The 16,602-nt window shown below is 40.8% G+C and overlaps 1 protein-coding gene across 2 annotated transcripts in view; it reads right to left on the reverse strand.

Moving 5' to 3' along the window:
- Nucleotides 1-16,602, reverse strand: part of soga1.L (suppressor of glucose, autophagy associated 1 L homeolog) — a 62,150-nt gene that overhangs the window by 36,562 nt on the left and 8,986 nt on the right. For both annotated transcript variants that reach the window (XM_018235278.2, XM_018235277.2), the window contains exons 2-3: nt 8,088-8,312; nt 108-266 (exon numbers count right to left, since the gene is read on the reverse strand). In XM_018235278.2, the coding sequence (XP_018090767.1) occupies nt 108-266; nt 8,088-8,312 (384 nt within the window). The remainder of the gene's footprint in view (nt 1-107; nt 267-8,087; nt 8,313-16,602) is intronic.

The following is a 16,602-nucleotide window of genomic DNA, read 5'->3' on the forward strand; positions in this document are numbered from 1 at the left end:
CCATAGAAGGAGCTTGTTGTATGAAACCAAAGTCAATGAGCCCATCACCATCAAACTCATTTAACTGTTAACCCCCATGAATATTATACTTTAACCATTAATCTTACCTCCTTCATCTTCTCCATCTCGTTCTGCAGAACTTGTTTGGCCAAGTCTGTCTCTATGAGACGTTGGCGCAGATCCTCGTTCTCTTCCTCCAGCTTTGTTCTCTTCTTCTCTATTGCTTCCAGCTCACTGTGGAGCCGCACAGAGACGTCTTTAGCCACCTAACAGTGGACAATAAAAGAGAAATGCAATAAGCTCATTTCTCTTCCTCAAACGCTTCTAGCTTTAACGATTTTACATCAATGATAAAGAAAACCTTCCATTGGCTAAAACATCATTTTTTTTTAATGCCGGCTACATGTAAGAATACATTTCTTTAAGACAAGGTTCCCTGGCTGGAGTAACTATATCTTGGAATTGATATACATTTTCCTCCAAAAGGGAAGTGCACCCTTGTCAATAAAGGATGATGCATGGCAAGAAAAGAAGGAAGCAAATTGGGCACGCGTGGGCAGGTTAAGGTAAATGAAAAATAAAGTTCATAAAATAATAGAAATGCTGCACCTTTTTTCCAAACAGTTTTTCAGCTGAAGGCCACCACCACCACCACATTTTTACCAGTGAAGATCTATCATAGAATAAGTCCCCAGCAGCTCCCCATCTATTCTTTAATAACGGTATACAGTCATGGGAAAGAACGTTTTTTCAAAACGCATCAGTTAGTGCTGCTCCAGCAGACTTCTGAACTGAAATCCATTTCTCAAAAGAGCAAACAGATTTTATATTTAATTTTATGGGGCTAGACATATTGTCAGTTTCCCAGCTGCCCCAAGTCATGTGACTTGTACTATGATAAACTTCAGTAGGAGAAACAACAGCCTGCCAGAAAGCAGTTCCATCTTAAAGTGCTGGCTCTTTCTGAAAGCACAAGACCAGGCAAAACGACTTCAGATTGCTGCCTACTAATAATATTTTTTAATAATAATAATAATAATAATAATAAAAATAAAAAAACACTTGCTGGTTCCGGAATGGAATTTTCTTTTTGTAGAGTTAATTATTTGCAGCGTAAACTGTAATTTAGAAATAAAAACGATATCATAAAAATCATGACAGAATCCCTTTAAGTTTATAAACAACAGATAACTTAGCAAGATTGCAAAGCAACACACAGAAACAGGCCTATACATGATCTAGGCTAATGCTTATTTTATATCTCAATCCAAGCTCAATATCTGTGTCAGCACTTCACAAAAAGGGAACTTTATCCCCCCCGTGCCTCTGAACCTACAAATACATTGTTGGTCTCATGGGCAGGTACATAGCGTGACTGAAAAACATTGCATCAGCAATTTCTAAAACCGGTATCAGAGTGGGAAACATATCTTATATATGAAATCCTGATAAATACCTATATATAATTTTCTTTAAACCACTAAACTAGCAGTGCAGGACTTAAATAGCAGGGTATGATGGGTACGTCCCTTCAGGCCCCTTTACAATTAAGTAGTTGCCACTAAGTAATAGACCAAGATTAAGTAGGCACTTCAGATATTAAAAGGATTATTTTTAATCCCACTAAGAGTCCCTCTGCTACCAATAAGGGAGATAATGCACCAGGCCCCAAGTATAACAGAAACCTTTCCACATTTCCATGCCAAATATCTGAAGTCACCCTCACTACACCTACAGTGCCCACACAAACATTAAGAACTGTTAAAACCAAGAAAGATCAAAGAAAAGAAAACATGGAATCGGTGGAACATGAAGCCCCCACTGAATCTATCAGAACTCTTGCAGTTTCCTCCCTCAAATTTGCCAGAACATACAGAGGGTCAACAGTTTTCTATTTTTAGCAAAGATCAAATAAAACCCTAACTCATTATTACTTTAAATTATCAGTCTGTCTTCACAAATCAAAGTGGTCCTCTCTCAACAGAGTAGTGATGTGTGGGCCAGCCTGATACCCACGGGGTCGGGCATGTTCGGGCCAACCTCACTGCACCATTGTGACTTTAGACTGCCGGCTTCCAGTTTTATAGGTGCGCGACAGCCCCACCCCTATTTGTAACGGTGGGGAGATACAGGTCTATAAATGGAGGAGGGGGAAGCCAAGTGTGGGCAGGTGCAGGTTTGGTTTGGGTGTGGGTCCAGCTTTTCTCGACCCACACATCATTAATCCAGAGATATAAATAAGGCAACCACCTTTATAATAATATAATTATTCTTTATATGGCACCGTCATGTCACACAGTCCTGTACAGGGATGTCAATACCGGTAACTATAAATATTAGAAGGACAGATGCATTCCCTGCTGCAAAAAAAGACTAAGAATAAGTCAATGCAAAGCTCCCTGACCTGTGAAGCTCAGCCTGCAGCCTTGTGTCTTTATATGGTCACAGAACCCCTTAGTGACTTCTAATATCCTTATAGTTTACAGTAGGGGTTCCACTATTTCATATAACCTCGGGCTACAAACGGTGTGGCTGCACATATTTTAACATAGCATTGTGATTATTATTATTTTACTATTTATTATTTATATAATGGCAACATATACCACAATGCTTACAGAGATTATACATCATTTACACTAAGGTCCCTATCACATTTTGACACACTAAGACCAATTTTTTTTTTTTTAAATCAGTAGTCAATTAACCTGTATATTTTTGACATGTGGGAGGAAGCTGTGTATCCAAAGGAAAGCCATGAGTACACAGGTAGAATTTACAAACTCCTTGCAACAACCAATCAGCAGTTCGTTTTTGCAGGTTTACTGCAGAGAAAAAAAAAGTGCAAACGCTACTGGTTGAATTAAGACTGGTTACAAATTCACTCCTAAGAACAGGGTAAAAATCATACAGGTTCCCCAAGATGGGTAAAACCACATTTACCAAATTAAGGAAAGCAGTGTTTCTATACATTCTATCTTTCTGTCTCACTTCCTGTGTGGCTATGGCAACAGTCGAGAGGAAGTAAGGAGAGCAAAGCTAACTCCTTGCCCCAGTATCCCAAAATAAATATATGAACAGCACGTGCTGAGTGTCAGAAGTGTCTGAAATTGATATTTCTCAGACCAGGAGGAGAGAGACAGATGTATTTAAACACTGGCGTACGTGTATGTTATTATTCTTGAAAACACTACAGTTATTTTTACATATAAGGAGTGAAAGAGCCTGGCAGGGAAATAACACTCATTAGAAAACATTAGGGAGGCAGCCAGCAGCCCACTCCGCAGGAATGTCAGCCCACAGCTCCAACATGGCACAAAGGCTGTAGTGTGTGAAAGTCTGGTTTGTGTTAGAAATGTGTTTGTGCTGCTGTACAAGTCCCTGGCTTTCCTTCTGGCTGGCAAGGCAGAGAATGATGAAATACACTGCAATCCCATGGATCCAGCTGCTGGAATAATCGGCGTAAACCGTTCCCAGCACACACAGCTGGGCCACAAAGGAGAGAACACATCTGCAATACCAGCTTTGGAAAAAGAACTCTGCATCATTTACCTTTCTGTAAATAAAGCCTAAAATATGACTTGGGTTCTTTTTTTAGAGCTATGGGACATAAGATGATTTGGGGTTTTCCCAAGGTTCAGGTTTGGTATAAATAGCAGGCTTTTTTTTTTGCTGCATTTAAAAAGATACTTGTACTTAAATTATGCATAAAGTTATGTATTTATTATTTGTAGAGGGATACCCATTGTAAGCAGCAGCCCTGTCCTGCTTTTTGGCCGAGATTCTAGCCATCTTTATAACACAGCATTCTGTCATAGTGACACAGATCCTATCTGATCCCCATTGTAAGCAGCAGTCCTTCCCTGCTTTATGGCTGAGATTCTAGCTATCGTTATAACAGAGCATTCTGTCACAGTGACACAGATCCTATCTGATAGCCATTGTAAGCAGCAGTCACTGCCACCTGAGAACCTTGCCTCAGGTGGCAGTGAGCGGTCAGTTACAAGGGGCGGCAAAAAGCCGCCTCCTGTAACTTTAAGAGCCAAATTTCCTGTTGCCGAATAAAAAGTGAAAACTCAAAAACCACAAATAATAAAAAATGAAAACCAATTGCAAATTGTCTCGCAAAATCACTCTCTACATCATACTAAAAGTTTATTTAAAGGTGAGAATTATAGATGGCTATAAGCACTTTGCACTGGCCACAAACAGTTCTGCAGCTAAATTACTGACCAATCTGACATTTTTTAAACAGGCAAGTTACAGCTCATATACAGTCTTAACATTGTTGGGGGTTTTGGTTTAATGTGGAAATCCTATGGGAAGCACTTTGATCAAATTTAATCAGACGCGGTGTCATAATTAGCTTTTCCCCTTAACCTCTTTGAATAATGATGGCTGTATAATTTGCTTAGATACATCAAATGAAAGAAGCCTTTGTCAGAGCAGTTTCTGCTTGAGGATCAGTTCCTTTTTTCAGTTGTGTTAATAAACCCCGACAATAAAAACTGAAACATCCACCGAAATTAAATAAATTATTATGTACTGTATAGTTACATAGTATCACAGCAGAATAGCCTTGCAGGCCTGATACATGGACAAAAGGATTCCTCTTTAAAGTGCTAGTGCTGACACAGCAACTCTATAATAAATGGTAATAATAATACACAATTATAGAAAAAGGAGCAAATACGGTGGCACATTCACCCTTGAACATCATTTAAAGTGATACTGACATTCTTATATCAATTAGAGAAATTGTAGTACAAGACAGTGCTTTTTGTTTTACATTAAAAAAAATGAATAATGCCGAGTTTTCTGTTTGCTCTGTTGCCCGAGTCAGTTAATTCTTCAGCCAAACTTAGGGGCAGTAAAAATGTAAACTAAGCACTGGTACCAGTCCCCGGCTCTCACCGAAAAAGTGTGCCACGTAGATGAGATGACACCCAAGTTAGCACTTGATTCAGGGGAAGAACAAAAAAAAAAAAGTCTCTGTTCTTCCATAAAAAGGGCAACTATAACTAACCAGTAACTTCTTAAAATCACTGATTACTCTAAGCAGGTTCCTGAAATTGGTCCTGCCATCCTAAGGCAGAGCTGTACAGTGGGGTTGGCAGCAGTGGTGTAACTACCTATACAGCAGACCCCGTGGGTCCCCAACTGGCCTTGTACATTTAAATAACAACATGGTCTGGGCCAGGGAGGTGTGGTATGAGAGGTTCGGGAGTGGGGCCAGGAGAGGAGGGAATGTTCGCGCCAGTAGATTTTTTTTTTTTCCGGGGAAGCCCGATGCTCCCAAGTAACACCACTGATTGACAGCTGTTATATATTTGACTGATTCTGCTCTGTTGCTGATCGCAGAACAGAAACATGCACACTAGAATGCAATATTGTCTGGGCTTCCAGTGTTCATACCCCTGTTGACCATTTAGTGTTCTAGAACCAGGCATCATTGGTGGGGAGACAGTAAAAGTACATGGAACTGGATCTAGTTCCCCATGCCTCATAATTGTTCTTTTTTTCTAGAATCAAAATGTCACTTTTTAAAAAAGAATAATAAATCATAATTCTAATAGCAGCTTATATTGCTTCATTCTATGACTAAAAGTTAATTTAGAGGCAGACTTCATTTAGAGACAGACTTTAAATTCTGTTTTTATAAAGAAAAGAAAAAAAACGTTGATAGGTATGCAGCAGTGAAATGGGTTATTCCCCTCCTCTCTGAAATGAAAATACAACAGTATTTTCCATCTCGAAGCCCCCTCCTTTCTAGGGTTCTCACAACCAAAATATTAGCTGCCATTGGCTTTCAAGCACTGAGCGTCTTTGTTTGAAAGAGGAAGGGAGCAGTATAGCAGAGGCAGTGCCCTAATGGAAAATTAAGGCGTGCAGAATAGGAAGGCTGGAGTCAGGAATATAAACACAGGCCGGAGCCTGTTCTGGCGTTGCCAGGCAACAAGGGTAGAGCCCTGGCTTCCTGCAATACACTGGAGACTGCTGTTCTATAGCACTTTTAGAAGCACCTTTAGTAGGCAGGGGACTGCAAATAAAATAACCTGTGCTAGTATAAGCTTTCATCTATAGGTGTATCCGTCACTCACACGACATAAACATCTTTCACAGGCATAGAAAAGCAGGGCTTCTCTGGTGAGCGAATATGGCACCAAACTCTCCTACATTAGGTGGCATTCCTGCAGAAATAGGACATCTTGACTCATTGGCTGGTGCCATAGGACACACTAGCAACCCTTTTGTTTTAGTCTCTCATTCTCCTTTTCAAAATTCTTATAGCCAATCCATCTATATTATTATTTTAAACTGAAGGCTTTTTAGATTGTAAGCTGTTTTGGGCAGGGCCCTCTTTACCGCTTATATCAGTTATTGGGTGCTTTGTATGAAATTCTTTGTGTTCTGTGTATAAACCCATTTATTGTAGAGCGCTGTGGAATACATTGCCGCTTCATAAATATAAATACATGTTATTAATAATAAAACCCCTTAAAGGAGTCTTTATTTATATGCTGTTAAAGGAGAAGTAATGCCTAACTAAAGAAGTAGGTAGAAATGTTGTACATGATGTTTTGTGCTTCTGTACCAGCCCAAGGCAACCCGAGCCCTTTAGCAGTAAAGATCTGTGTCTGCAAAGATGCCACAGTAGCTCCCCATCTTCTTTTCTGCTGATTCACTGCACATGCTCTGTGCTGCTGTCACTTACTGAGCTTAGGGACACACTCACAATATGCAGTACACATAGAATAGAAATGTCACAATATAAGGCTGATTAGTAATTAATACAGATAATTACTACATGACAGCACAGAAACCAGTGCAATTAGCATCATCGTTTAATAATCAGCCCTGTAGCATCATCTTATATTACAGACAAACCTCATTTTCTGCTGGATAATTTGTGACAAACCCTAAGCTTAGCTTCTCAACAGCTGCTCAGAGCCCACTGAGCATGCGAGTGTCACAGACACTTTCCAAGATGGTGCCCCCTGTGACAAGTTTGAAGTCCTGGATCATTGCTGCTATTGAGAAGCTGAAACTTTAGGCTGGTGCAATAAGTTCAGTATATAAAATATGACATTTTTAGCCACATTCATTTTTAGGGTTTAGTTCTCCTTTAAGTAGTGTGTTGTCATGCAAACCAGAACACAAAAAATCCACATCCTGCATGCACAATGAGCAGTTAATTGAAGTGCATGGATTGCTAACTACCCTGATTTCTGTGCAATTGTGCAGGTCTTATGTAAACCGGGGTTTCCCCAAATTTCTTCTCTTCACCAATTCTTCACATATTTCTCACAGTCAGTATCCATCTGCAAACATTGCTGTTAGGTTTCTATATTCTCACAGTCAGATCAGCCAATATTGGCTCTTCTTGATGCTCTTTACCTTTAGGGTAAGTGCACACGCTAAGATTTGGGGAGATTAAGTCGCCCGGCGACTAATTGCCTCTTCTTCGGGCGACCAATTTCCCTCGAGCCACTTTGGAAGACGAAGTGCTCCGAGTGTCATCCCGGCTTGCGATTTAGATTCTAGCCGGTGAGGAGGCTGTTCCGGGAGGAGATTAGTCGCCCGAAGAAGAAGCAACTAATCTCCCCCAGTAGCTTTGTGTGCCCCTGCCCTAGTCATGTTTTTAATCTAACTAAAGAACTGTAATGGGGTAAAGGTAAAGATAATGACAATGGTTCAAGGGATGACCATGATAATAGAGCAATGTCACCCATAGAAGAGGAAATTTGCAGCAGTCAACTAATCTCCTCATGTGTCATTGCCCTAAATTATTATTATTTATATAGTATAAACAATGCAAGGAGAATATGTGTAAGATATTATATTAAAAATTCTAAATATTTAGCCCGGAGGGAAAGATAAAGATAAGGAGTCATGGAATGGAATTTGCTCTGCCCTCTTTTTAACTAATAGGTTTTCAAAAGTATTCACCCATCCTCAATGTAAACACAGCTGTATAAAGAAAAACGGACCATTCCTTTTAACTGCAAGAAAAATAGCTCACCGTGTATGTTGCTGTGAGTAATGCTACATAACTCACATTATCTACCCAAGCTTCCAAGTCTTACCTTCACATCTTGTTCTAAAGTGGAGATGAGCTCACTGTCCACGTGTCCTGTCTGTGCCACCCTCAGCCCTCTACGTTCAGCTTTCTTCAGCCGGTACTGGAAGATGCGGCAAGTCTTGTGGACCTGCTCTAACTGCTGTCGGAGCTCCTGTAGTTGGTAAACATCTTCCTCCATGTAGACATCCCTCATCTCAAGCATTTCTGACCTCAGTTCCTCGATTTCATCCTATAGGGAAACATGAGAAATACAGTGAAAATGTAGAAAACAACCACACACTAGTAAAGGACACAAGCAAATAATTTTTCAAATAAGCTGCCCTATATCTGTGATTCCCAACCAGTGGGCCTGGCTTTCCTGGAGAGGCTGTTAGGGCCAAACCTGAAGGCTAGTAAGGGTGAAATTTAGGGAGAAAGGATATTAAGCCCAGTCTAAAGGACACTTAGGTGAACAGTTTAGGTAAAAGCTTAATTCTGTCAGTTCATTCACTTTCAGACTGTATTGTTTTAGAACAGCATCCCTCTGAACACCCATTAAATGTTGTCTGCCATCTTATGTTAACATCACAAATGTAACGAGAGACATAAATTCAACAACCAAAAAAGGAGAGAGGATGGGACTCCGGATAGAAAGGCAAATTTATTGCAGGCTCCTGCGGATCGCAGTCACTTTATGCGTTTCGGGAATAAATCCCTTAGTCATAGTCATAGACATAAAATGATCAAAGTTGCAGGCAACAGGAACACCTGACAAAGAAAAAAAAATTAAGATTTTTAAACAAACAGCAACCCTGAACAGGGCCACCTCTCCATCCATACAGTGCGGGGCTGTTGGGTGGGGCTGGAGCCAACCATCTTTAGCCAAATGTCATGCCCAGTGTCTGTCTCTCTGGCAGTGATCAGTGGAGTTAGAGAGCCAATACAGGCAAGTAATTGCAGACTGATTTGGCAGCTTACTGTACCATGTATAAGGCCTTTCTGACAGCCTGTCCAACAAACATACATCAGAGACTTCAATTGGGCAGGGTAGAAAATTCAGCCAAACAAGGACTGCAGTGGCCAGTCAATGCAGTCTTCTCCTGACAGGATGTACAGACCCACATTTTGAACATGGATTGGCCCAAGTGTGATAGCCAGTGGGGCAAAAACCATTATGTGTAGGAGTGTAGGACTGTGTTTTGCTATACTACCCAGGGTAGGAGAAAACTTAAAGGAATTGTTCAGTGTAAAAATAAAAAAACTGGGTAAATAAATAGGCTGTGCAAAATAAAAAATGTTTCTAATATAGTTAGCCAAAAATGTAATGTATAAAGGCTGGAGTGATTTGATGTATAACATGTCAGTCAGAGCACTACTTCCTGCTTTTCAGCTCTTTTGGTTTACACGGACTGGTTACCCTGGCTACCAGACAGTAACCAATCAGAGACTTGAGGGGGGGGCACATGGGTCATATCTGTTGCTTTTGAATCTGAGCTGAATGCTGAGGGTCAATTACAAATTCACTGAACAGAAATGTACCATGTGGCCCTCCTTCAAGTCGCTGACTAACTCAGAGTTATAGAGCTGAAAAGCAGGAAGTTGGATTCTGGCTGTTTTATTAGACATCTATTCACTCCAGCCTTTATACATTACATTTTTGGCTAACTATATTAGAAACATTTTTTATTTTGCACAGCCTATCCATTTACCCAGTTTTTATTTTCACACTGAACTATTATTCCTTTAAGTTTTCTCCTACCCTGGGTAGTATAGCAAAACACAGTCCTACACTCCTACACATAATGGTTTTTGCCCAAATTGTTCTTAGTGTACGCCAACAAACTATTTTGCCATAGTTTTTCCCTAAGCAAACTTGTGGATAATTACAGATAACATACATGACATTTAGCACAGATATTTAGGATTCTTTTTCTTATCTTTTTTATTTTTAAAGAATAGCAGTTTACAGTATCATGTGATATATGCTATTTAGGATTCTTCAAGGAATCCTAACTGTTACAAGCAGTGAATCTCTATGGCCTTTTTTGTTGGCTGATAAAACACACACTTATAAACATGAAAGCTGGTGGTGGAGGGGTTCTTTATGCCTGACATAGCAAGAATGACAAAAAAAAAAAAAAAGGGGGGGGGGGGAAGACAGCTTGTGTAGGAGGCCAGACAGCTGTACCATGGAGGGTGAAAGCAATTCGACCAGTTTTCCTTAATTCTGACACCATGACGGTATCAATCGATCAATTATACCATAAATACTATTGCAAACAAGGAGAATTTGGCTTCAGGTTCCATGTGTGATCATAATGTTTTATAATATATACCCAACAGCTTCTAAAAAATAAAAATAACCTCACTTCACATTAGCAACTTAAGGCAGCATCATATGCACCCTGGAGACAACGTGGCATAGAAAACATGCAGGGCAGCTTATAAACAGTCTTGATCGCATGTGACTTTTTTCTTCAAGTCCTCCAAATGAGTGCCTACAAAGACATGGGACTAGGGCTCTGTGCCGTGCAAGATATGAAAGGGTTACTCCTTCCGTAATCTGCTAAAAAGCAAACTCAGCAAAGCTGGGAAGGAGATGTTTCACGCAGAGAGACAGTCTGTGCATGCTTTGGCATGAAAACAGAATCTAGCTGCCTTGTATTTGGTACAATGATCATCTTATAAACAGCTACTGGTATACTAGGAATAATATAAACTCCACCAGCGAACCCAGCACTCTGCATCATTGAGTGTAGGGAATTTATAAAGGCTGAAGTGTGAACTATTTCATTACTGGATATCTAGGACCATAGTCACAGCCTATATAAGATCTGGGGTAACATTTGCGGATAATGCCTATTTTTTCTCAAAGGCAGCCCTGAAAGCTGGTCATTTAGATATGGTGTGAAAATCTATTTTCTGCCCTTGATAATCTGGGAGCTATGGACGAATGACCAATATTTTTCTACATCTGTAACCTTGTTATGCCCCAAGGAGGGCCCAGAACAAAGGCTTGACTAGACTGTACCACTATACAGGGTAAAACATGCACGGACTCTTGCATTCTCACAAAAACATTCAGAGAATAAACACTGTTTAAAAGCATTGTTCACAACATTTTTACAGCGATTCATTTTGAAAGGACAATAACCCCCAGTAATTTGGGGTCACATTCTAGTCATAGAAAAAGATTCTGTAGACCAAAAAATAAACTTGTCCATGGGTGGAACAAGTAACCGACCAAAGGTGCGTGTGTACAATGATTAGATACTCCCAATCACACAGTGTTTATATTCATTTTAAATTACAGCATCATTTTAATTTTACTTTCACACTGTAAACACTGCTTCCTATTGTGTCTGTTATTCCTGGAGCAGGAAATCCTCCCAAAATCACTACAGGCAGTAATGGTCATGCCTTTCCATATCTACTCATTTATTATAGTTTAGCTATGATAGCCTGGATTAGTGTGTATCTGGGGAGTGGATACTGCATTTTATATTTTTTTTTACATTACACTTATTATATCAGGAAAAAATCTGCCGGAGAAAGATTTGGATGGATTTGGAGACAATGGGTTCCACAAGAAAGCTCAAGGTCAATCAGCAACTAAGAGAGGTCACCAAGATATTATCACACATACTTGCTGGATACTGGTAAAGTGCCAACAGGAAGAACAGTATTTCGTATACATTCCTAAAGATGCACTGTGTGAGCTTTCTACTGGTCACCCTGGTATTAATTGGGCACAGTATGCAGGTATGAATAGGAGGGGACCTGAATAGAAAGACGAGTAAACAGAAGTAGCACTTACAATAAATGTGTAGCTTTAGCTAAGGTCACACTGGGGGTTAAGTCGCCCGCGATTTTTAAAAGCGAGTCCTTGCGACAAGTCGTTTGTTTTGTCGACACATCAAGATTCATGCAAATCGCGAGCCAATATGTACACAACACGATTTGAGATCGCCTGTAGCTTTAAAACGCACAGAGACCCTTTTTGGAGCGATAGCTGAGAAATAGCATGTACACAGAGAAGCACAGAAATCTCCCACAAACAAACACACAAAGAATAGTAGCCGCAATAATATGGAAAATTTCGCGCTGACGTCAAGACGCTACGTAACAACGCTACGAGAGGCCGCACCAATACAGACAAACAGCGTATGGACATAGCGCACAGCACTATGGGATGATAATCGCTTCCTGGTAAAAGTCGCTCTTTCCTTCTGCACAAAGGCGATCGGTGCGACTTTCTTTGAAAAATTGCAGGCGACTTATCACCCAGTGTGACCATAGCCTTACAGAGCATTTGTTTTTTAGATGGGGTCAGTGACCCCCATATGAAAGCTGGAAAAAGTCAGAAGACGGAAAATAATGAAAAAACGATAGAAAATAAATAATGAAAGCCAATTGAAACGTTGCATAGAACTGTCCATTCTATAACCTACTAATAGTTAAAAAGTGAACCACCCCTTTAAGAACAACAGAAATGGTTTATATGACAGATTGTTAGGATACAAAGCAGTGGTGTAACCATAAGAGGCACAGACTTAGGGACAATGCCAAATTAAAACAGCAGAGGGGTTGGGTGTGCTTTGCTATGAGATAAGAAGACTTCTTAGGCCAATGGAGGACAGTGGGGCTCATTTATCAACACTGGGCAAATTTGCCCATGGGCAGTAACCCATGGCAACCAATCAGATTGCTGCATTCATTGTTCTACTTGCAGCTGGTTTCAAAAAGCTACTCACTGATTGGTTGCTATAGGTAACTGCCCATGGGCAAATTTGCCCAGTGTTCATAAATGAGCCCCAGTGTTTTAAAACAACAGAAAACATCCCTTTTGAAAGCTTCAATTCTATTTAGTGGGATTCATTTGTGAAAGTTCCAGCACTGGTGGTCAACACATGCAAGAAGTATCCAATGTGCCATATGCCTTAAGAATTTCTGATCTACCGGTAACTTTGGTATGGGGGCGGGGGGTCCAAGCAGGGGAGCATAGATCAGCAGCTGTAGGTAGAATAATTATATTTCCCATATCTTTTGACTCTCCAAACAGCATGACAGTGGCTTTACTATATTGCAGGTAACACTCCCATTGAGTTCTGAAAATTCTACAGGTATGGGACCTGTAATCCAGAATGCTCAGGACGTGGGGGTTTCTGGATAAGGGACCTTTCCGTAATTTGGATCTTTATACCTTAAGTCTACTATAAAATAATGTAAAAATTAAATAACCCAAAAGGCTGGTTTTGCTTCCAATAAGGATTAATTATATCTTAGTTTGGATCAAGTACAATCTACCGTTTTATTATTACAGAGAAAAGGGAAATAATTTTAAAAAAAAATTGGATTATTTGGATACAATGGAGTCTATGGAAGACAGCCTTTCCTTAACTTGGTGCTTTCTGGATAACGGGTTTCCAGCTGTACAGTAGGTTACAGGTTGGTGCACCCCTAGAAGTCAGATTTGCACTGGGCCCCAATTCCACCACAACATATTATACTGAATATTATATATAACATTATAGCAAATCTCAAGGAGACTGCCCCTTTAAACCAAACATGTCGTCATACTAGTCCCCAATGATATGAATGAATAAATAAAAAGCGTCCAGATTGGTGTGGGATGATCACAATGAATGGACAGAGTCATCATATTCCCAGCAAGAAGAGGAAGTTCAACACGTGAGTCATGGATGCAAATATCTACATGTCTACAAAGAAACACTCAGATCTCGGCTGAATTTACCTTACTACATAGCTACTAGCAACGGGTACAAATTATGTATTTACGAGGGGGATGAAAGAGGAAGTTCTCTCTCTCTCAGGCTTTTCCCCCACATAAAACGTGGCATGCCCAGGATTACTACTATTCCAGCCTTCTTAGCTGGCAAAAAAAAAAATCTCTCTACATTTGGAGAAGACTTAAGGCGGCAAGGAAAGAGTTCTTTAATGAATCCTCTACAACAGATGTAATGGTAGATACGACAGTTTAAAGCAGGGGTGTCCAAACTACGGCCCGCGGGCCAAATGCGGCCCGCGATCCAATTTTAATTGGCCCGCAGCAAAGAGCAGAAGAGGAGCCGAAGTCACAGCAGCACCTCGCAGTGATTTTTTAAACCTTCTGTCACTCCCCCTCCCTCCCATAAACCAGGCATGAAAAAAAGCTACAGTGCTAAAAAAACCCCGTTCTATCCTCTGGCTCAACTCCCCCTTCGATAGTTTTACAACCAAGGCCTCCGTTACATACCAGCTCTCTCTGCTGCAGCTGCCGGCTCCCCCTCCCTGCCAGAAACTAAAGGTGGACTCGAACTTACTTCCCTGCTGCCGCACATTCATTTCTATGTGATCACTGAGAGACGCGAGTGTTGAATGTGCTGCTGCAGCTTGATCCTGCTTATCTAACGCCTGTATCAGCGATCACATAGAAATGAATGTGTGCCAGCAGGGAAGTAAATCACAGTCGGAGTCCACCTTTAGTTTCTGGCAGGGAGGGGGGAGCTCCAGAGGGAGTGCTTGTGTTTAAAGGAGGAGACAGAGTTTTAAGCTTTTTTTTCATGCCTGTTTCTGAGAGGGAGGGGGAGTTTCCAAAGGTGAGTGTCTAACGGAGAGAGAATGAACAATTGAAATAAAAGTTATTATAGACTACAGAGGCTGGATGTGGGGGTGGGTAAGGGCTGGCTATGGGGACAGAAGATCAGTGCAGTAGGGCACTAACATACCATAATGGCTTCACATTTAATTTTGCCTGGATACAGCAGCTTCATGAATATATATATACTTAATGGTTCGAATGAAACAATGTCATGCTGATTGGTCGGCCCCCAAACATTTTCATCTCACCAAATTTGGCCCTCGTTGTAAAAAGTTTGGACACCCCTGGTTTAAAGGTTTGATGTTTTACAAACTGAGATAATACAAAGATGCTGTTCTGTTTCCAGTCTCATTTACTATATAACAAGAGACTTAAGCTGGCCATACACAGGCTGATAAAAGCTGCTGACAGACCAAGTCGGCAGCTTATCGGCCCATGCATGGGGCCCTCCAACAGGCTTCCCCGAACGATATCTGGCCGAAAGTCGGCCACATGTTGATCGGGCAGGGTTAAAAATCCTGTTTGATTGTGGCCACATTTGTTCAATAATGAGCTCCCGCGATCTAACCACCCATGATCGGATTAGCCCGATATCTCCCATCTCAATGTGGGCATATCAGGCAGAGATTTTGCCAAACGAGCGGATCTCTTCCTGTATGGCCACCTTAACATATGCCACTACAATATAAAAACCTGTGTGACCCTCAAATGGCATTACTGTACATACACAGCACTAGGGTGACTGCAATACCAAATTTGCCATAGATGCTGCCACAAAAAGTGCCACATTGAGCCACAATGTAGGCGCTGAACGCAGGTTGAGACGCAACATGCTGCATTTTTCCTGCTCCCCTGCAGCTGAACCCAAAAAAACAGAACACAGGGGAGTGCAGCTTCAAACGCACGTCGGTAAGAGCCCTTAAAGATGGAGTGAGATTAGAAAGGGATAGATCATAGCACTCAGCTGAGGCTTATACCTCTTATTTTCGCTAGAAAAACAAGGGAGTCCACCCAGCAACAGCGGGTAAAAATAAAGCCGAATAAGTTACCACATTGAAATAATCAGCAACGTAGCACTGTGTGAGCATGCACCATCCCAGTGTGAATTTAAAGTGAAAGAAGATTTAACCCATTGACTGTCTCACTACTGACTGAGTAGAAGGGCTGCAAGGTTTGTTTTCATTGGGACAGTATATTGCTAGTACTATGTACAAGCAGTATGGCAGTCCCTTATAGCAAAAAACTCAAATATGCAGATTAATCAGTTGTGTTTTTGCATGGTTTATTCTCTACAGAGCAACAGATCCTTCGGTAGGTTTATATTAAAGGGGAAACTTACCCTACCCTTTTACTTTTTGAATGTGTGTTTGGTAAAATGCTGTGTAAATACTATTGGGACTACTGACCCCCCCTCCCCCAAATGATAATGAAAGGTGAAAAAAACTGCTAGCTTGGATTTACAGAGCAATGGCTGAATGGGCATATAGCCATTCTTACTATAAGCATGGCATGCCACTAGTCTTTTTTGTACAGAATTGGGTGTGCACACACAGAATTGGGAATCACATGCCATACTGTGCTAGTCATGGATTATATAGTGAATAAAGTACCCCTATTGTAAAATATAAGGCTATTATAAATTACAGAGCAGTTCCATGACCATAGAAAAGCATGAGACTTTTTTTATATATTTATATCTGGTAGAAAGCTCCTTCACTTTGGCTGTACATGCTTGCTTAGAGGTCGCACTCACAGGTCTTGGGTAAATCAGGGCAGAATTTATTCTTAGAGGCTAGATTCTCACCTTAATTCACCCAAGACCTTTGAGGGCGACTTCAATGCATCTTGATACTCTGCTCCAGCAGTATATAAGGAACTGGTGCCACTATTAATTGAATAAGGACTAAAGTAACCCAGCCCATTAATGCCTGTAACAGCT

This window comes from Xenopus laevis, chromosome 9_10L (assembly GCF_017654675.1).
Source record: "Xenopus laevis strain J_2021 chromosome 9_10L, Xenopus_laevis_v10.1, whole genome shotgun sequence".
NCBI lineage: Eukaryota > Metazoa > Chordata > Amphibia > Anura > Pipidae > Xenopus > Xenopus laevis.